Source organism: Callorhinus ursinus, unplaced genomic scaffold (assembly GCF_003265705.2).
Source record: "Callorhinus ursinus isolate GAN/ISIS: 27379988/994484 unplaced genomic scaffold, GSC_fseal_2.0 scaffold8, whole genome shotgun sequence".
Lineage (NCBI taxonomy): Eukaryota > Metazoa > Chordata > Mammalia > Carnivora > Otariidae > Callorhinus > Callorhinus ursinus.
The window spans coordinates 62,926,600-62,948,281 of record NW_027397070.1 but is presented as its reverse complement, the minus strand read 5'-3'; the positions used below and the strand labels follow the sequence as shown (position 1 = coordinate 62,948,281).

At 41.1% G+C, this 21,682-nt stretch overlaps 1 protein-coding gene across 13 annotated transcripts in view; it reads right to left on the bottom strand.

Moving 5' to 3' along the window:
* UNC79 (unc-79 homolog, NALCN channel complex subunit) overlaps positions 1 to 21,682 on the bottom strand; it is a 246,213-nt gene that overhangs the window by 55,434 nt on the left and 169,097 nt on the right. For 11 of the 13 annotated variants that reach the window (XM_073895820.1, XM_073895813.1, XM_073895819.1 and 8 more), the window contains 6 exons: positions 17,498 to 17,605; positions 14,032 to 14,148; positions 11,353 to 11,436; positions 7,787 to 7,889; positions 5,370 to 5,510; positions 2,521 to 2,559 (listed from right to left, as the gene is read on the bottom strand). In XM_073895820.1, the coding sequence (XP_073751921.1) occupies positions 2,521 to 2,559; positions 5,370 to 5,510; positions 7,787 to 7,889; positions 11,353 to 11,436; positions 14,032 to 14,148; positions 17,498 to 17,605 (592 nt within the window). The remainder of the gene's footprint in view (positions 1 to 2,520; positions 2,560 to 5,369; positions 5,511 to 7,786; positions 7,890 to 11,352; positions 11,437 to 14,031; positions 14,149 to 17,497; positions 17,606 to 21,682) is intronic. The other 2 variants (XM_073895814.1, XM_073895821.1) reach the window with 1 other exon arrangement.

Genomic DNA, 21,682 nt, shown 5'->3' with positions numbered 1-21,682 from the left:
ACACGCAACAACATGGATGAATTTCAAAAACATCATGCTGAGTAAAAGAGGTCAGACACCAAGGAGCACATACGGTATCATTCCATTTATATAAAGCTCTATGGTAGAAAGAAAAAAATCAGGCTAGTATTTGCCTATGTGGGTTGAGCCTGGGAAGACGCACCAGGGAACTTTCTGGGGGCAATGGTAATGTTCTAAATCTTGACAGGGGTTTAGGTCATGCAGGGGTCCACATCTGTCAATAATCAGTGAACATACACATAAGGTATGTGTACTCTCTAGTATGGAAACTGTGCCCCAAAAGAAAAAAAGCCTTAAACAAAATCAAATTGTAGTGAATGATAACTTTGCCGAAGAATATATGAAATACGCTAATATCTGAAATTTACTTTGAAATGCATCCAAAACTAAAATGGATTGTCGGGGAGGCAGAAGGATGGAGAGACAGTTGGATATGTGATAAAGCAAGTAAAATGTTCATTGTAGAATCTAGGTGATAGGTATACAAGTGTTCACTATAAAGTCCTTCCAACTTTGCAGTATATTTAATCTTTTATAATAAAAGGGGAAAAAAGTCTAAAAAAATTTCTATTAACTAAATGAGCATTAAAAAGAGGAGCAACTATCCCTAAAACCAAAAGTTACAGAAGCGCAGTAACAACAGCGCCATCTTATGTTTGTAGGAGCTACTGCAGTTACGCAGCCCCAGATACCCGATCCCTTGGACCTCCCAGCAAGTACCCCTGTGGCACAAGAAGGCTATACACAGTATCCCTCTTTTATAAATGAGAAAACTAAAGCAGAGAGATAAATGTGCCCGACATCTCACCCACTACCCATTCCTACTCTCGTCTGGTCCCTTCTCCCCACTGCAGCCAGAGTAACCTTTCTACATGCTATACACACACCCCTTGCCACTTTAAACAGCCTTCAGCAGTTTCCCACTGCTGCTAGAAAGCCCAAAAGGTTTAATATGAATTATGGGCCCTGTATCATCTGGCAAGCCAACCTCACATCTCTGTGCTCTAGCCACACTGGCCTTTTGGTCGTTCTTCCTACACAGTCTGTTCTTTACCACCTGGAGACCTGGGCAGACGCTTTTTCCAGAGCTATTTGCACCATTAAACCCAAGGCATTTCTTTCAGATCTTAGTGTAAACACCGTTTCTTAAGGGAAGCCCTTCTGTCCTTCCTCCTTGCTCCCACTACCCAGATGACACCAGATCTACCAGCCCTCTTCTGGGCTCGCCCATCCCAGTAAATGGCACGGCCGTCCGTCCACCCAGCTGCTCAGACCAAAACCTGGGAGTCATTCTTGCCTTCTTTCTCTCACACCCAGCATCCCATCTATCTGCAAATTGTTGGCTCAGCTTTAACAACACTTCCTGAATATATCCCTAATAGGACCACTTCTCACTCCCTTAAACCAAGTCTTTATTAATTTGTGCCTGCCACTGAAACCGTCTCCACGCTGGCTTCCCTGCTTCCACCCCTGACCTGTTTTCCTGCATGACCTATTTCCAACACAGAAGGCGAAGGATCTTTCCAAAACACGAGGGAAGTCATGGCGCTCCTCACTTCCTGCTTCCCTCGGTAAAAGCCCAACTCCTTACAATGGCCTCCTGGGCCCTACCTGGCCTGCCTCACCCTCACCTTGCCCACTCCTCTCTTACCCTTTCCCCTGCTCCTTCTGCCCCAGCCTGCCTTAGTCTTATTCCCCAAATATCCTGGGCACTTTCCTGACTTGCGCCTTTGCATCTGCTGTTTCCTCTGGCTGGAACGTTCTTTCTATAAATTGCCACATGGATCACTTCCCCCCTTTTCAGGTTTTGTCCAAATACCACTTCCTCAGTGAGGCTGTCCTTGACCATTATTACATCCAAAATACCACCTCCGGCTGTTCTGTATTTGGACTTACCTGATTATTTTGCATAGCATTTAGCACTGAATGATATTAAATGACATTATGGGTTTTCTTGTTTGTTAATTTGCTTATTGTCTTGCCTCCTCAACTGGAATATATGCTCCAGGGGAGCCCAGACCAGCTGTTTTGTTAACAAGTATCCTCAGTCCCTAGTGGTCATTCCATAAATACTTGTTGAATAAATGAATGTTATTCAGTCTCCCTACACATTGTGTTCATCGCATTAAGCACTGTTTACAATTATAAATTTGTGCAAACATTTTCTTTGTTTTGGCCTCCCAGATAGACGGTAGGCCCCACAAGGGCAGGAATCATGTCACTTTTGCCCCCAACCGAAACCTAAGTACCTAGCACAGTGCCTGCTACAGAGTGGGCCTAAAATAAGTGTTGACTAAAATGAGTGAATGCATGAAAGAATAAAAAGAAATGAGTGAATGTAGGGATGAATGAATGAATGAACAGAAAATGATCGGATGCTCTCTGGAGCTGCAACTGAACCTAACATTCCTTGCACGGTACACACTCTGGTGTTTTAGAAACAGGATGAACATGCACAGAGGACAAAAAGAAAGATTTGGGCCCACTTTAGGACCTTACCTTTCTGCTTGATTAGAAAAAGTCGTGCTGGATGCCAATCTAGGAAAAGTAAACAGAGTTATATGAGTTTCTTAAGTTTTCACGAAGAAATGCACGAGTACTGCGGTAGGACCACTTGTGGCCCCAGTTCAGATGGGGAGACAAGGAAAACCATTGACCATTCCCCTGATTAGGGACAGTGGGCGAACTCAGTGGTCAGTCTCCAGGGTTCAACTTAGCCCAGTTCCTGAGATCTGCCTTCTGCATCAAATCAGATGCTTCCACAGAGACACACACAGTTAAGTTGGTTTAATATATAACCCGGCCAAGCTACGAACTGGCCACAGCAGCCAGTTTAGACAGAGAGCTGAACAGCTTTTGACCCAGTCTGTCTCTTTACGTGTGAACTCAACTCAAATTCATTTCTTTGTATTCCACCTCTGAAACGTAACCACAAACAGCAAAAGCCTCTGCAAGACAGTAAAATAGGTAATAAGGGTATTTGTCAACTAATCTGTCAACAAATTGGGATGACATATTGCGAAGAGAAATGTATTAAGTAATCATTATATAACAGGTAATTTTTAATACTTATATGGTTCATACACATGGAAATATTCTATATGTATAGTAAGAAAGAGAATGTCTAAACCCGCTAAATTGGTGGGTTTAGAAAAACATGTCTTGATCAATAGATATTGATGAAACAAATAAGGGGAATGCTCAACTTCATTTACTTAAGACCACAAGAGTGCGCCCAGCCAACAATGCATTTGGAGAGGAATGGGGGGTCCGGCAACCACTAACACAAGACACCATTCCCAGTTGCTTTGGTTAATGACACTACAATGAATCAATAAGCAGTGGCAAATGAGATAAACAGTCATTAAGGGTGCAGCAAATGCAGTCTTGATGGCTGTATCTACAAAAAGGGGTGGGTAAATTTTAAGAGGGATCTAAGTAGAGAATAAACCTCAAAATCACAGAAAGGCTTGGGTGATAAATACTGAGCTTACATATGCCTAGAACACCCTGGAAATAGTTCCTGTGGGACTAACACAAATAAACTAAGTGTTCATAAATCGACATTACCTCATCTGGAACTGAGGCATGCAAGGGAGCCCCGAATCGGGTGAGAGCTGAATCCATTTCCTGGTAGGTTTGGTGATCAGGCTTAGGTTGCTAAGGGCTGTGGCAGCTACTTTAAATGTACCTCTCCACCCCCCTTCTCTCACGAGTCTAGCCAAAGGCAGTAGAGATTTAAATATACGTATATGTAAGCAGGTAAAAACGTATCTGCTACTGTTCTGCCTTTACTTATCTTCAAAGCTCACATCTTTTCATCCTAACAGCCAGCAATGCTTGAACACAGTTTCTTCCAGCTTATGTTAAACAAAAACAAAATAAAACCCCTCTCTGTATCGACTACAACTTAGATCAGCTTTTTCAAGGAGATGGTAACAGATGAGAACAATAAGTCTATCTGTCCTGAATCTGAAAAGTATTGATGGTAAGAACTGTGGCCTTGCATTAATAAAAACTCTCAATTCCACAAGCTGGTACATTTATTCCAGGATTGCTATGATTAGGTTAAAATCAAGGACTTAAATAAAATATTTCATCTTTTCTTATCTCTCCATCCCCACCGTTCATCACTGCACACTGGCTATTTCTAGGTACTAGAGGTGCAATAGTTATACCATCTCCTAAGGATATACACTCTTAAGGACACTACAGAAAAATGTGGGGCAAGGGTGTTAAGGGTTGAGAGGTTTTTAATGCTTTCCTGTTTAATTGGAAATCAGTATTTCTTCTAAAAAAAAAAAAAAAAGATCAACTTTAGCTCCATTACAATTCATTCTCTTTCCCTCCCTCAAATACCAGGAATTTGCGGAATTCTGTTTTTTTCCCTACCTCCTCCATAGAGATCTTCCCTAAGAAATTGCTTCCATCCTGAACTTCTACAGCACTGATCACTCACACTACTTGTTATAGCTCTCAATCACATCCTACCTTGTATGGCTCCTCAGTTATTCCATACTGAGCCACTGAGCTCTTCAACTAAGCCACAAATCGCTAAAGAGCAAGAGCTCAGTCTAAAGCCCACAGCCAAAAGCCCCTGGTTCTGTGCGAGAACAGACTGGGAACATAGTACATTCATGTGGAATTTCATCCAGTCTTCTATAAATTAGGCATACCAGGACTACAATTTGTTACTGAATTTGAACTTTACATATACCCATGAAATACATCACTTTCTATCTAATGTCCTATCCACTAAATGGAATGTTCTCGACATGAAAATTCTCAAAGTAGCTAAGTTTAATCTCCCCTTATTCCAGTTGAAAGCCCTGTTCCCCAAAAATGTCCATCCTTCCCTTTTCTGAGTCAGAAGGGTAAAACTATACTCCAACTTCCCCTCCCAGGACAATGCCTCAAGACGGCAAGGTGCCTAGAGAACCCATCTTAAAACAGGTAAGGAGAGGTAATAATATCTAAATCTTATAGATAATCATATCTAAAACTTGTAAGCTGTTGAACTATGAACTGTGCACAGTTCTGGGTACTGCCCCATACATTATTAGCCCAAGTAGTAATTAAGAGCAACAAATAGGAGATTTTTCTTAGTGCAATTTCCTCTAGCATCATTCTGACACCATGACATGGTGACCCATGACCCAACACAGCTTGGGAATTCAATCCGAAGTTTGGTACATTCCAGTTTTAAAATCAGTCTGAGTTCATCCCACAAATATCAAACATCTAAAAGGTTACTGAATGTTTTACTTTTGAACCGATAGTTTTTATGTCAAGGTATAGAGTGAATAAGGCTCCTCCTTCCTTCCAAACAGAACCGAAGCAATATTCACCTTCCCACGGACTGCATTATATCCAGCAACAGTGGGGCTGCCAGGTCTGGGCTTAAGTGAATGAATGTGGAGAGGACCACAATGGCCAGCCCGAGGGTTTCCTCGTCATATTCTTCAAGAATGGCCCCACAGTCATGGCATCTGCGAAGAAAACAGAGGAATGCTGTCCACGAAAGCCAGCAATGGTTTCAAGATATAACAAAGTATATAAAGCCATTTCTCAGGAGTCTTGGAAAAGTCCCCAAAAGGAGGTCAGTGGCCCCACTCTCATGATACATAGTGGACTGCAATACTACCCTCCTCCTAGACACAGAAACAACACACATGACAGAGATCAGGAAGGTTCTTTAAGTCACTGAAAACGTTCAACTCACAATTGTCTGGCCTCTATGGACATGAATTATTGGTCCCTTTTACAGCAAGCGCCAGGCAGACTAACAGTTTGAAGCTTCTGGTTGAGGGATTTTAGGCATGTAAAATTATTGCTAGGGATAGTCAGTAACTAGATATTTTTTTCATTTGTTGAAATTAAACATGAAAAATGCCTAGATGCAAATGGAAGCTTTCCTATGCTCTCGGATTGAAAAATGTCCTATTTGTGGGTGAGACATGGGGTAGTTAAGCCAAGAGAACACTCCAGAAAGCCTGGGGAGTCTGGATCACAGTCTCTTCTCTACCACTCACTCAGATCAGTCTTAAGAACGCACCGCGCCTACTGAGTGTAATAGGTAAAGACACAGTGGCACCTGCTCCTAAGTAACTTCCAACTTACTGATCTTGATAGTATCTAATATGGGTCCAACTTAATTCATCTCAGCCAAAGCCACAGCCCTTCTATTCAACCACAGCCAGACAGCTTTGTAAAGTGAAGGCAAAGTCTACTGGGAATAGCGAGGGAACTAGAGCTAAGATCACTATTGAGAACTTTCCGTCTGGAGACTTCCTAAATACAAACTCTATCTATGAAATCCCTGACAAATTGGCCTTTTTGAAAAATATAGGATTCATATCTGTAACTAAAAAAGAAGAGAAATGGAGTGCACACAAAGACTGGGACTTGGGGGAGGACACAAAACGGGGACATTGTACCAAAGGAAGCACCAAGGACAGGCCTCCAAACACAGCAAGGTGCTCCCCACATGGACATTCTAAGGCAGCTCTCCAAGGCAGGTACCTTCGCTTCTTCAGGAATGACTGTTGGCTGGGGCCAGCTGCACAGATCCTCACGCCAGCCCCTCGTGCCTCATATTCTTCTCCCTTTATCACAAGCCTACCCACTGCATCACCAGGAAGTTTCCCTAGCCCAAAGGGATCTCTCCAAACTTGAAATCCTGCAAGTCTTATTCTTTAGCATATTCAGTACACAACCATTTGTGTGCCAGACAATGTATAGGGAGCTTAGAGTATAAAAGACAGAAGAAAGGGTCACAGTCCCTGAGGAACTCACAACCTGTATGTATAAACAATGACACAATTAAAACACAATGTGGTAAGTGGTAGAACAGAAAGATGTCACAGATACTACGGAAACTTGGAGAATGGTATGACTAATTCTGCCTTGTGTGTAGGGGGAAACTCTGCCTTCAGCTGGGTCCTGAAGCATGACTAGGAGTTCACCAGGCAGAGAAAGTACAAAGAGCAGGACACCTATGAAATCACAGAAGAGAGAACACATCAGGCATGCTCTGGAGAAGGTGAGGGGGCTGGGGCAAAAGCTCCAGGTGAGGAGCAGTAAGGCCATACCTTCACAGTCTAAAGGGCCTTTTGTCATAAGCAAAGGTATTTGGACTTTATCCTCTAAGAAATCTGGGGATACTGAAGGTTGACAAACCGCAAGGTGACGTACCAGTTTGAGACTCAGAGAAAGGATTCTGCTGGCAGGATGGGAGTAAGAATCAAGTCTCCATATTTAGTCCCATCCTCACAATTTGAAGCTTATAATAATCAGTAAGTGGCTCTGATTTGCATTTGTCCGAACTGAGAAAGGAACATGCCTTGGCATAAACAGATGGTGGCCATACAATGATAGGACATTTCTAAAATAACAATGCCCACCCAGGGGGCGCCTGGGTGGCTCAGTTGGTTAGGCGACTGCCTTCAGCTCAGGTTATGATCCCGGAGTCCCGGGATCAAGTCCCGCATTGGGCTCCCTGCTCGGCGAGTAGCCTGCTTCTCCCTCTGACCCCCGCCCTCTAATTTTCATTCTCTCTCTCTCTCATCCTCGCTCTCTCAAATAAATAAATCTTTAAAAAAAATAATAAAATAACAATGCCCACCCACGCTTAGCGCCACAGCCCCTTGACAAACAAGTTATGACTTAAAGCATAACACGCCTCCTCTGATCCTTTCTCACAACCGTGGTGAGCAAACGCTCAGATTCGGTAAATCTGGTGAAGAAAAGAACAGCGTGAGCTTACTTGTCTGTCATCACCGTCGGCTGCTCATCTGTGAATTCTTCCGGGGCCGGCACAAACATACTGACGATGCTGGGGGCCGACAGCAGGCTGGATTTCGTAGCGCCTGGGGAAGCAGCAAGGAGACACCTGGTGAATAAAGGTCTGTTTCTGGGGGCCAGGAAAGCCCCATCCTCCTCTCATAAATCCTCCCAAGATCACACTCACGGAATGTGATGGGATCAGCTCAACGCATTGTGAAAACCCCTCAAGGGTCAAATGAGTTCAAGAAAGGCTGATTTGTTTCAAGGGTAAAATGAATTCAAGAAGGACTATGATTTGTTTCTGTTTGTGTGACTTTTAAGAGCTAGACTCCCTTTGCTTCTTGACTTCGAAAAAATCAGAAAGAGTTCAGTGTGCCAACAGGGGATGAAGACAAAAATAGAAAAAGGGGGAAATCTATTCAAGAGCACCTTTAAGTGAGTTTACACAGTCCTTATTTGCTAAGCATACATGGAAGCTGCCCTTACAATCCTACGTTTCTAAAATCACCAATGCCTACCGACCCTAAAATGCTACTAATGTGAGAAGGGAATAAGATCCCAGAACTCTACACACATAAGCAAGGGGAGGGGTTTGAGCTAAGAAATATCAGAACAGCTTTTTGCCTTGGAAATTAATATCATAAGCCCCAAAGCAAAAGACTTCATTTTTCAAACTGAAATATTTATGAATGAAAGATCAAGTGTTTTGAAGGAATCATCTAGTGACTTCGGCCAATCAACATCACAGAGTTTAAAACTTTGGGTTTTGATGCCTTCAGAGAAATCTAAGGCAGGAATCTTGGCGACATGCTCTAGCAGTGAGTAAATTGTTCTCTACTAAGAAAACAACCAGTGCCAGACAGAGTCAGGAAAGAAGGCAGAAAAACTCAGGGGTCATTAAAGAGTTTGTTTCTCATCAAGAAACTAGAAATTTAGTGCTGAAAAACAAAACAAAATTGTATGATCTTTCCTTAAATAGGAGAAAAATAATGATTCAGAGAACCAGTTTTTAAAAGAAGTAACATAAAAATTTTAGAAACCTAGCAAAGTGGGCAATGTGTTTCAATCTGAGGGAGAAAAAAAGGGTATTGAACCCTTTAAAGAATGAAGATGCTGCCAGACTATATTCCCTTGACTGATCAAAGGCTACAAAGTGTGTTTATGAGAAGCAGGAGACCTGCAGGCTCAAATGGCAAAGGAAAGTATCTAAAAATATCTTTATGTCACTTCCAAAGATCCCAAATGGGTATCTAAATTTTACTACAATATTTACCAGCTATCTCTGAGTAACACTCTTTTCTACCTGTACCTCAGTATATCACTAACAAGGATCTCCAATTGTTTCATCAAGATAGTGCTTTGAGGGCGCCTGGGTGGCTTAGTTGGTTAAGCGACTGCCTTCGGCTCAGGTCATGATCCTGGAGTCCCAGGATCGAGTCCCACATCGGGCTCCCTGCTCAACAGAGAGTCTGCTTCTCCCTCTGACCCTCTTCCCTCTCGTGCTCTCTATCTCTCATTCTCTCTCTCTCAAATAAATAAATAAAATCTTTAAAAAAAAAGATAGTGCTTTGAGGGAAAGCAACAGTATTTATTACAAGCATAACTATATTTTGATTAACAACAGGAAAGGCAAGAACTGGGCCCAAGATAAAAGGAGACATGCTTAATTGTTAAACACTAAGGTAAACAGCATGAAGTTGCTTCAAGCAACCAAAACACAGAAAGTTTAAATCTAACATTCCGCATTTCTTGAACATTGATAGACCATGTCTACCAGATGCCAAAATGTCTATGCTAAAAGTGGAAGAAGTCATCCCATAAGATGGTGATACATATACAGTCTTACTGGAAACAAACACTGAAAGGAGAAAAAATTATTGAGTCAAGTCTTTCAGAAGACTCAATTACTATTAAATAGAATTACCAATTACTATTAAATAGAATTCACAATTCAAGTCAAGAAAAGAGTAGAAATCAAAGTCATTTGGGTGGTTTCAAGCCAATAATTACCCAATACAAATGCCAAGAAATAGGTATTTCTGACTATAATAGCTCTGTGAAGTTGTTTATTCACACGACAACACAAAAGGTGTCATGCATTATCTATGGCAATCATCTATAAAAGTTATTGGGTGCTGGCTCCCCTATGGCAATATTAGCTAAAACTGGATTTCTGAATATGGCTAATCATTTGGGAGCAGAGTAACATAGACGAAGAAGGTGGGAAATGCAAAGGAAGCTACGGACCTCAGCTACCTTTTGTTCTAGTTGAGTTACAACGAAGTCTGCAACATTAAAGGCAGTCCCATCATCCCCCAGTTGTGGGCAATACTTCTGATGGCACCACTACCCAAAGTGTACTCTGTATGGAACTAGGAACAGAAATAGAAGGTTCTTAGAAGCTTGGATAAAGAGGGGACCTCCCCCAAAGTCCAACTCCAAAGCTGGAGATTTTGACCAAAGCCCCTTTGGGACTCTTAGAGATAGGAGGCATTGTAAAGGTTTTGGTTTGTTCAAAGGATGCAACCACCCATCAGTCCCTTAGCTGCATCAGTGGACTTCTTCAGTTTACTGTGAAAGAGACTTTATCTTTCTGTCTTTGTTCTCTTTACCTTATTCCATTTTTGCAGCTACTAACTTAGTCACTGGATCGTGGATGAGCAAGCACCAGAGTTGTCTGACCACTGACTTCTGCTCATAAAAGCTTTTCCCAGACCCATAAGTGAGAAGAGTCTCATCATCTACAGGAGTTAAAATGGCTACTCATTACCCAATAAATGTTAGCAAAAGCTGAAGATAAAGATCTCTTCATTCCTAAGGAAAATCAGAAGAGTGATATGGTCCTAAATAATAAGTCTGCTTAATTGAGGGAAGTAGCTAAGAGATGCAGTCATAGTTCGTTTTTTCGTTTTTGGTTTGTTTTATTTTTTTACAAATGATAATTAAGCTGCTTTCTGAATTAAAAAAGAATAAAAGTAATGATTAACTAGCCATGAGATGAATTTTGAAAATACATATTCTGATGATCTTGGCACAGATTTATTCTCAGCTTACTCCAATGGGCAGCATAATGCCACAAGTCTATTTTATGCGATTTCAGATTTCAAAGAAGCTATTCGTCTGTGATCTCAACATTCTAGAATGAACACAGATAAGCTGGACCATGTTCAGAGAAGATACACAATAATATGGACGGCTGATATGTATTAAGAGGAATATCAAAGGACCCAGGGACATGTGGTCTAGAGAAGATTGAGGAAGTAAGTGATATGTAGCTATTTTCAAACATCTAAAAAATTATGTGAGCAACCAGACTCATTTTAGGTGGCCCCAAACAGAAAGTCACGATAAGGAAGAACTTTCTGTTGATAAGGTTCAAAGAGGAGATGTCAGGCATTCCCAGTCCCTGGAGGTGTTTGAACAGAGGCTGGATCCACTTCATGGAGCTTCTGAAGAAGAGATTTCAGCACCCGCTGGGTGACCAGATGATTGACATATACAGTGTCTTTCAGCTCGTACAGTCTGAGATTCCACAACCCAACTAACCTCTCATTCTCAACGGCTGTCCCTCCAGGTCAGGGTTTAGGCACATTGGCACATTGCACTGGCGTTTCCCAGGCTGTATCTGTTCTGTGGATAAATAGAACATTTCAGTCTTCAATGCAGTCAATTTAGCACAAGTCACAATACAAAGAATTTAACCAATAACCTCATGGGCCATTTTTTGGGGTCATTGTTATTGTTGGTTATTAATATGTACAGGAAACATCCTAGATTTTTGGGTAGGGCTGTCTGGGGTTTTACTACAAAACTGCCATTCAGGTATATGCAATGTAATTAAAAGCAGGAGAGCATCTAAAACCGCCCCCCCCAAAAAAAGTCTGGATTCTCTTCCTCCCCACCGAGAAAGCTCAAATACCATTATCTTCTGATATGAAATGTAAAACTGAAAGGCTAATGTCACAGCCATGAAATAAATGTTTTATGCAAATCAGTAAATACATAAGCGATCGTTTGGGGTAATGGCCAGAAAGGTCATACAGAAAACATGTGGAACTGGTAGCAAGGAAATGGCAGGTGTCTCCCTGAGGGCTGAGGACCAGGGGTGAGGTCAGCCACTGAGGGCTGAGGAACAGGGGTGAGGAACAGGGGAAGACACAGAGGAGTGTGGCTTCTGGAACATGTGTTTCCTATGAAAGATGAGACGAAGAAGCAGCCATCGGATGAGCACGGATGGAGAAGAGGCAGGTATTCACTGAGCAAGCAGGTGCATGCTGAGGTGAATCGATCATAACCCATGTCTTAGACTGCCTCTCTCAGTGTTGACATGATTAGATTTGTCCCTTTGGAGACCAGTGAGTCACTGAATCGACATATGTGCTATAAAGTGGCATGCCACCTAACAGTGACCTATGTATTCATTGACTCTCCTGTGGTCTTAGATTTGGGGAGAACTTTTCATGGCACTAATCAAAACAAGGGTATTGAGATGAAACTCTAGTAGGACTTGGTGACTAGAGAACCAATTTGGAGAATGGAAAACAAGTCCAGGAAAATGGGTGAAAGAAATTCAGACAGCATGTAAATGGTAAGTATTAAGTGAGAAACCAGAGTGACATGAACGAGACTGAAGTCTGGTGAATGTGAAAAATTCAGTTAAATGGGTTATTTGGCATCATGTAGATTCTATTTTTAGATTAAAATTTGGATTGGAAATTGAGATCTAGTTGCCTTTTTATTACTCTACTGAATCAATCAAACTCGGTTGGAATCGTAATCTAAATCTAAAATGGTTAGCTTAGGCTGAGCTACTTGCTACAGAAAATAGAAGCATGTCAACCTAACAAAAGGTGGGCATTTAATTATCAGAGAACTAACCAAACCAAGGCTCCCATTCTCAGTTCCTCACATAGCTTCCTCAGTAAAGAGAGAAACAGAGTCAGTCCTCTTTGGTGTGGATGGAATGACTCCACCCAAGCCCAGTCGGCTGTTGAGGCTGGTTATCCTCTCTTTCTCCTTGACTCTCTTGCCTGTTGGCTTTTGGCCATTACATTATTCACTATCACTTATCACCAAAAGGAAGACAAAACATGAAACCTTTAAAACATTAAGAACCCTTATAAAGGCTGGAGAGTTGAAACTGTCAAAAGTAGGATTGGGTATTTTTTTATGGGACTTAATTATCTAGCTCTCCTTTTTTGGAAAAACAACGGATGGGGGTGGGGGAGATAAGATAAAATGTATGTCAATATTGTGGTTTTGAAAAAATAAGTCTGTCGATATTTTGGTTTTGTGGACGTCATAATTCCTGGTCATAAAGAAGGATATTAAAATAACAATCTCACATAACTATGGCCAGAAAGGACTAACCAAGATATTGAAGTAGGTCTAAGTGTTGGCCCCCAGAGCCTGTCACAGTAACAAACCATGACATTTTCGTAGTGCATGCATGTTGCAAAGTTCTTCCACATGTATTATCTTGTAACTCAAATGACCCATTTAATTAAAAAAAGGAAAAAAAAAACACGAAAAGCAGGCACTCCAAAGAGCAGGATTGTGGCAATACTACCGGCTTGGAAAGGAGTACGTGTGCAGAACGTGGGAACAAAGTTCAGAAAATGCAGAGTGATCATGTTTGAAATAGACATGTCATGGCGATCGATTCTTACTTTAAAATTGAGGTTAGATGCGGTTCCACCATATGAGCATGAGGGTGTGCGGCTGCAAGCTGGTGACCCTGCTGACTAAAACACAGAGCTCATATTCCCAAGCCTACTGGCAGATCATGACGTCACTAAGCTACATTCGTTATTATTAGTATTACTATTAATATGCCCTTATTTGGGGGGAACTTTACAAAATAGACACTATTGATAATCTGGTGTTTCTGTTTGTTTTTTTAATTGACATCATGAAATCACAGTTCCATTCCCTCCTTTACACATTGACATCACTTAACCCCCAGATAGATAACCTAGTATCTGGAATCTGGGTCTTAGAGGAAAAAGAGTTGGACCAGCCTAAATGGACAAACAGGTGGCTCTAGAACACTTGGAAAGTTCAAACAGACTTGTTCATTACCTTCAGGTTTTTTTAAAAAAAAAATTACTTGAATCACAGAACAGAAGAGAAAATCTAATCCTTCACAAGAGAGCAGAGGGGACACAAAGAAAGTGGCATTTAGCTAATCTGAGAGGTAAAACAAGAAGAAAAAGCTTGACCCACCAGTGTCCCAGTTGCTGATGTTATGGGGGGCGCTAGACTGATGTTCCAGCTGTCGCTTCATTAACTGGCTCATTGTCAGAGCTCCCAGGGATCCCCTTTTCATCTGCCTATACTGAGCTATATGGAGGAAATTAGGACATGATTACTAGGGGGAATAAATTTCCACTGCACACAACGGCTCTACAAATCCATATAGAATCTTAATTGAACTTTCATTGGCTATTTGTGATTGCTCGGTAAACTGTATGCTCCTATCCAAAGGAAAAACTAAGGCACGTTGCTGTTCCGGGTGCCTTTCTTCCCTCAGTAAAGAATGAAAGAGTGCCTGTGAGCATTTATCTGTACCCTGTAAATATTTACTCCAGTTACCACAATATGATTACTTTCATTTACTTTTTTATTTATATACTCTACTTTGTTCCAAAAAGGATTTAAGGCAGATAATACTACTTTGAATTTATAGCTTAACTTTTTTTAATGGAGCTTGTTCATACATAGTTTCAGGCTCCATTATATCCCCATGAGTCCGTGTGTGTGTGTGTGTGTGTGTGTGTGTATGTGTGTGTGTGTGTGTGTGTGTATTTTGGAGTAAAATGACACATATCAACCCCAGTTTTTTGAGAGAGAAACTGAAGCAAATGATGCCACGTTACTTGGGAACCAACTATCAAATGAGGTAGTCATAGAAACCGAAACATGTTGACTCCAAAGTCAATACTATTTTTAATCTTTGTATGAGCCGCTGCCTACTGTTTGGGAAATGCGAATCGAATCACCTTCCACAAGTGTATTCTAGTACAAATCTTTGTTTTAGAGAGTAGTGGTAACATTTTTATCCTTCAATTAGGCACTGACAAATATCCCACCAATGAAATGTCAAGTTACGAGCATTTCCAAACCAGAAAAATAATTAAAAAAAAAAAATTCCTGCCAGTAGACTGTTGAGTAAAAAAAGCAATCTGCCTCCTATACCCTCCTATTCCTCTGCCAGGGGTCCCATCAGTCCCTGCCCCCAGCCCAGTGAGAAAAGCAGAGAATCACTGATGTGCCTTTTCTACATGATCCCAAACTCCTGGACACTGGAGAGCGTGTGGTATTCACTCTCTTAGGAGGACAATTTCAGAAACTGAAGTCCTTTAAGTACATGCTCTAAGAGGGGATGGTAGAAACCGGGATGATTGTATGGCCCCTGGAAAGCCTTAAATGTTATACACAGATTTCACAATCACTGTACCAAGACGGTGACTTCGTGAGATGTGAAATCAATTATAACATTTTTAATGTAATTGGCATGCTGTTTGATTCATGGTAGTCATGGCATGGTTAGCTACAAAATGGTCAGCCGGCAAACTGATCCAAAGAAGGGAGTGTGATGGGAATTCTTGTGTTTTGGAGCCCATGTTGACTAAATTCACCATAATGACTACACCAACCAACACGGAAAATCTCCGATTCTTGTTGATTGGTGAAATTCAGTGTTACGACTCACTTGAAACATGCAACTTCAAGTCAAATGCAAAAGCAGAAATCTTGTAGAAGACTTAACCAATTTAAAAATGAGGATGCTCAAAGGAGGACTTAAAACCTCTAGTGATTTCATAAGTTCTCCGATTCTCAGTTGTGTGTAGACAGAATTCCCTGAGAGTAAAAACCCTTAATGTTCAGCTCAGTGTGTGAGGTGCCTGGCATGATGCCTCCAAGAACACACCACCAACAGCCATCCAAGACATGCTTTTAATGGAGAGAAGGAGGAAGGTGGAAATCTACTGATGCACTCTGCTGACTCCAGAAAAGCTAGAGTCAGTTATGACTCTAGGATCATGAGACACTGGATATGCTTATTTTATGACACATTTAACTAGCACTGAAGTCAAGCTGACTTAGTCACCCTATCTCAAATTTCACCCAACTTGGAATTCTGATTAAAATTCACTATCTTCCTTTTTTTTTTTGAATGATTCATGTAAATTAGGAGGAGAAAATATACTTTTATGATTCTAGTATGTGGGCTTACCAATGGGCATTCTATCACATTATCAAATAGATTTTTATGATAAAAGAACAATTAAATCCAGAACTAGCTGTTCTTCTTTGCTACCAAAAGGGCAAATAACTGTTACTTGAAAACACTTTCTTAGAATTTCTGTAATCTCTATTATAAGTGAAGTTGAGTTATTCTAAGGCAGTGTGTGATACCAAAAAAGAGCAAAGATTTGCCAGTCAAACACATCTGGCATCAATCCCCTGTCTCTATCACACAGTAGCTACCTGACTTTAGGCAAGTCATTTATTTAGCCTCTCTGACCTCTGCTTCCTAGTCTATAAAATGGGGTCAGTAATATTTGCCATGTAGGGCTGATGTCAGGATTGAGTAAAACAACCATGTGTGTAACCATTTGGCACAGTGCCCAGCACGTGGTTAAGTGTCAAATAAATGGGAACTATTATTAACTATTATGACTATGAACTCCTCGAACAAGGGGTGTCTCTTATTTATTCACCTTGGGTCCCCAATGGCAAGCACAGTGCCTGGCACCCAGCAGACACTTAATAAATAGTTGCTGAATGAATGAATGCATGAATGAATGAATCATGAAGATGACGATGTTGTTCCATACTACCAGTCCAGCATTTGAGTTATGATCTTTATCTGGTTTTCGGGATCATCCTCATTTCAAAAGATGGTCAAATGAAAATTAACTAGCTCCTCATGCAGCGTCTACACGAAGCACAAAATAGACCAGCAGCTGGGACGAGGGCTTGCAGGAGCTGCACCTCCGTATCACTGACTCCTGCTGGGAACCTCCCAAGCTAAAGTCTCAACTGGGCTCCACCGAGGTAGGTAGGCCCCCCTACCTTCACCTCAACTGAACTCATGCTCCTCAAGGACAAAATCTAGGACCCAACCACAGAAGGCAGTTTCAAAATAGTTGCCCCCTACAGACCTTATAGAATTTCATGCCATTTTATTTTCAGATCCAAAAGGGCTGGATTCAGTCATGACTCTGGGATCATGATCTATCTGTTACATTTATTTTGTGATAACCTAGATAAAATTTTGTCACTGATGGAAGTGATTCAAATGAAACAAAGGGGTCCAATGTAAAATTCTGTCGTGAACCATGCTTTTCACTTGTCCCAAAACTAGTTCTAGGCCTTATGTTTAGACTAGTCATCAACAATTTTTATTTTTTTGAATTATGAAATTCAGTGATTATTCCTTCACAGATTGGGATTCTTGGCCAATCAGTAATGGCACTGATTTATCAAACACTTGAGATGTTGACAAAACTGAACCTGTGCCTCAGGATCTCTGAAATCTTACCGCCGAGTATCCCCCAGGAAGCTAACACGACGTGTATAAAGAAAAAACCCTGACACTGGGAGTGTGAACATTGAAAACAATGCAGCAGATATTATCCCAAAATCAATATACAGGTGAAATGATCACCAAAGGAAATCTTACTTGATATTGAGGAATGGCTGCTTGTTTCTGGCACACCTGCTTCTAATGTGGGGGCAGATGAGGATTCTCGTGGCATTTCCAAAGTTGAAAGTCCTTTAGTAGTGGGATCTACAAACAGAAATATTATTTAAAGCTCAGGACGTTGATTAAAAAATAAATAAATAAAAGCAAGTTCAAGAACCTTCTCCATATCTTTTCCTTCCTGCCTAATACACCCTTTCAAAACATTCTATGTGTTCTGGCCCTACCAATTACTTTAACGGAATTATATACACGCTGGTTTCCAAATTCCATGCAGAGATGCTTCCACATTACATTCTGCATCTGTGGCTATGCCTCTCAGAGATTAACAAAAGCACAGTTACAAAGCTAAAGCTCAGCATGTCCCCACGGCATGGCCTTGAGCAGGTCACTTCACCTTTCCAGAAGTGAATTCTTTTCATCTACTACCTAAAGATGCTTACAGTTCATTCCACCTACATCATTCTACCACTCTACCTCTTCCTGGCAATATGTTACTCATTAATTACATCTCAAGTATACAGACAGTTCCTCCACCAGAAGGTCTTCAAGGAAACCCCTCCCCCAAAAAATACAAATGAAAAAATGGGTCATGTGATCCTCTTATGTAATCCCAGGACACCCTGTCCTTAACCTTTCTCAAATTTAACACACTATAATGTAATTGTCTATTGACTTGTCTACAACCTTTGCTAAACCGTAAGTAATTTAGGAGCACGGACTGTATCTAACTTGGAATAAATACTATGAATGCAGATTTTCTATTTTATTAGGTGAGCAAGAAACAGACTGTATCATTTGCTCCTTCTATTTGGCAAATGTATCTAAGAGGAAATATTTTCTGCATACACTATCCATCAGTAATGGGAAACAAGCTGTCCCACACTATTCTAGGTAGGTTATCCTTTAAAACTTTTGAAAAGTTTAATGGGGGCGCCTGGGTGGCTCAGATGGTTAAGCGTCTGCCTTCAGCTCAGGTCATGATCCCAGAGTCCTGGGATCGGGTCCCACATCGGGCTCCCTGCTCCTTGGGAGACTGCTTCTCCCTCTGCCTCTCTCTCTCTCTCTCTCTCTCTGTCTGTCTCTCATGAATAAATAAATAAAATCTTTAAAAAAAAAGAAAAGAAAAGTTTAATGGTTTATCATAGCAATCCCTGCCCCCCAAATTCTTTACAAATCTCCTTGCCATCTTAAGCAATACTATAAAATGAACAGAGTGAGCAGCCTGGAGTTACCCTATAGGTGTCCACGAATGTCCCATGCTATAATTTGGGGATGCCTCCCTAAATGACTTCAAGTTCTCAAGCTTCATGATGATTTTGTCTCATTCTTTTCATATTGTCAATTTTTTTCTTGTCCTAGAGCAAGTCACCATACATTCATGCATACATACAATTGAAGTATGCAGATGCTATTCTATCTTTGGATGATGACTAAATTTGTCAGAAATAAAAGTAAAATCAATCTTAAGTGAGAGGCTGGGAGGAAAGCTGTCGAGCACTGATGCTGTTTTGATTCTCAGAGGTCTTTCTGAATAGATATGGTTGCCAGATTAATCATTTCTTGATGAAAAAAAAAAGTATAACTGTTTCCTGAACCCTCTTGAGTAGGCACAAAATAGCAACATGTTTTAAATTACCTTAGTCACTAAGATATTAGAGGTTAGGCTATTATTTTTCTCTTAGGTATTCTCCCCAAACCACTAGTTCAAAACATGAACAGTCAAAAAAATTTAAGATTAAATAAATAAAAACATGCACAAATCTTGTCTCTTCACCCTCATCTGCCTCTGTTTCACGTATGCTGCTCCTAGAGCATAATACTCCCACCAATAACGTAGAATGAGAAAGCTTAAAGCTCATCTTCAAGAATTCTTTGAAGGTCATTGAGACTTTTAGAGTTTTGCTAGGCTTACTAAAATCTTTGCTGTTATCTTTAATTTTAAAGAAATGTCATTACGATAAGGTACTTGGTAATAATCATTAGTGTACAAAGATTCCACAAGCCAGGCAATTTTTGCTCAGTCCTAAATCATTTTATGAAACCTTCCATTTGTATACAGTTTAAGACAACAAACATTGGAACAGACCTATATGCTTAGCTTAAAGTATTTTTATTCAGTTTTTATAGTGATGTGCAGAAAATGTCATAACTCTTTATTCATTCATTCATTCATTCATTCATTCATCAAATATTTGCCAAAACTCTACTAGGCACTTGGGATACAATCAGTGAACAAACTAGGCAAGAATGCTTGCCTTCGGGAACTTTCATTTCAGTGGGGAGAGACAGACAATAGCATACATAAAGGTAAAATTGTATGTTAGAAGAGTAATTCTCTGTAGAAGAGAGACCGAGAAGAAGGGATTCCAAAATGCCAGACAGGGGTGGAAAGGTGGGGTGTGGGTCCAAACACCTCCTGGTGTTTGATCAAAGGATCAGCGGAAGGGAGAGAGGGAGCCACGCAGACATGTGAGGAAGACAGGCTGAGGGAGCAGCCAGCACAAAGGCCCTCAGGTGGAACTATGCCGGGAGCGTTTAAGAAATGGCAGGGGCCACTGCAGCTGTGTAGAAGCAATGAGGTGAGAGCAGCACAAAATGAGGTCCAAGAAATCATGAGAATCAAGACCACAGAGCACTCCAGAAATATCAAGGACCTGAGCTTTTACTATGAAAGAAATGGGGAGCCAATTGGGGGTTTTAATCAGAGGAATGGTATCATCTCATGTCTTAAAGTATCACTCTAGCTGCTGTGTTGAGAAGATATGAAGGCAATAAGCGTCGAAGGCAGGGGACCAGTTAGGAGGTTACAGTCACTGACCCAGGTGAGAGGTGTGGGGCTCAGAGCAGAGTAGAAGCAGGGTACATAGTGGGGGAGGGGACCAGATTCTGGATATATTCTGAAGGTAGATAAAGATGACCAGACAAAATGGAGGATGCCCAGTTAAAACTTAATTTCAGATAAACAACGGATAACTTTTTACTATGAGGACATCCCATGTAATACGTGATAGATACGGCTCCAATTCTTCACTCCTCCCTGAATCCATGCCCTATGCCAAGTGACTTAGAAGTTCCCCCCTCATAAGAGGCAGGGTATATTTCCTTCTTGACTTTGGTGATTTGTTTTGGCCAATGAAATGCTGGCAGGCATAACATGACCAAAGGCTTGAAAAGTGCCTGTGCAATTAGACTTGCTCTCTTGTGCCTCTGCCATCACCATGAGAAAACATTCCCAGGCTTCAAGGGTCCCAGGAGGAGGTTGGCCACCCAGCCCAGCTCAGCCTAGATTAGCCGATCCACAGTGACCTACAGACTTAGCATTACATGTTGCTGAGATTTTGTGCTCATTTGTTACATGGCATTATTCCAGCAACAGGCAACTGAGTGAACTGTCTCAGCATACAGACAATATGGAAAATCATAAAACTAGATGAGATCACCCAGACAGTGAGTGCAGACAGAGGACTGAGACCCTAGGGCACTCCCTCCTTAGGGAGATAAGGAGGAACCAACAAGAGTTTGAGAAGGAGTGACCACTGACGAAGCAGAAAACCAAGAGAGTATGGTATCCAAGAAGCCAAGCAAAGTGGGGAAGTAAGAGTTAAGAACTGACCACTGGAGGTCATTGGTCACCTTGACAAGTGACGTTTGGGTGAACCACTGGGGATGAAAGCTTCATAGGAATGATGAATTCTTTTTAGAAAGAATAGAATGGGAGAAAATTGGAGATGACGATTGTATAGGCAACTCTTTAATATGTTTTGCCAAGAGGGGAGAAGCCAAATGAGATAATAATTGGGAGAACTGGGATCAAGAACTTTTAAGAGAGAAATAAAATTATGTTCGTATGCTCAAGTCAAGAATACCTTAGGAAGAAAAAAAAATTAACAGCAGTGGGGGAAGAAAGAAGGGAGAATTTCTGGGCCTATATCTCCGAATAGGTAAGAGAAATGGCATCTTGTCCACATGTGGAAAAGCTGACTTTAAACAGTAAAACCAGACAGTTCACCTGTAGCCCCAGCCATGAAGGCCAGACGTACAAGTGCAGATACTGGAAGGCAAGCAGATGAGGTGGTAGGAGGCTGAGGAAATTTCTTCTGATTATGTCAAACAGGAAGAGTTATTGGAAGTTTGGAAAGACAAGTCGCCATGAAATAAACA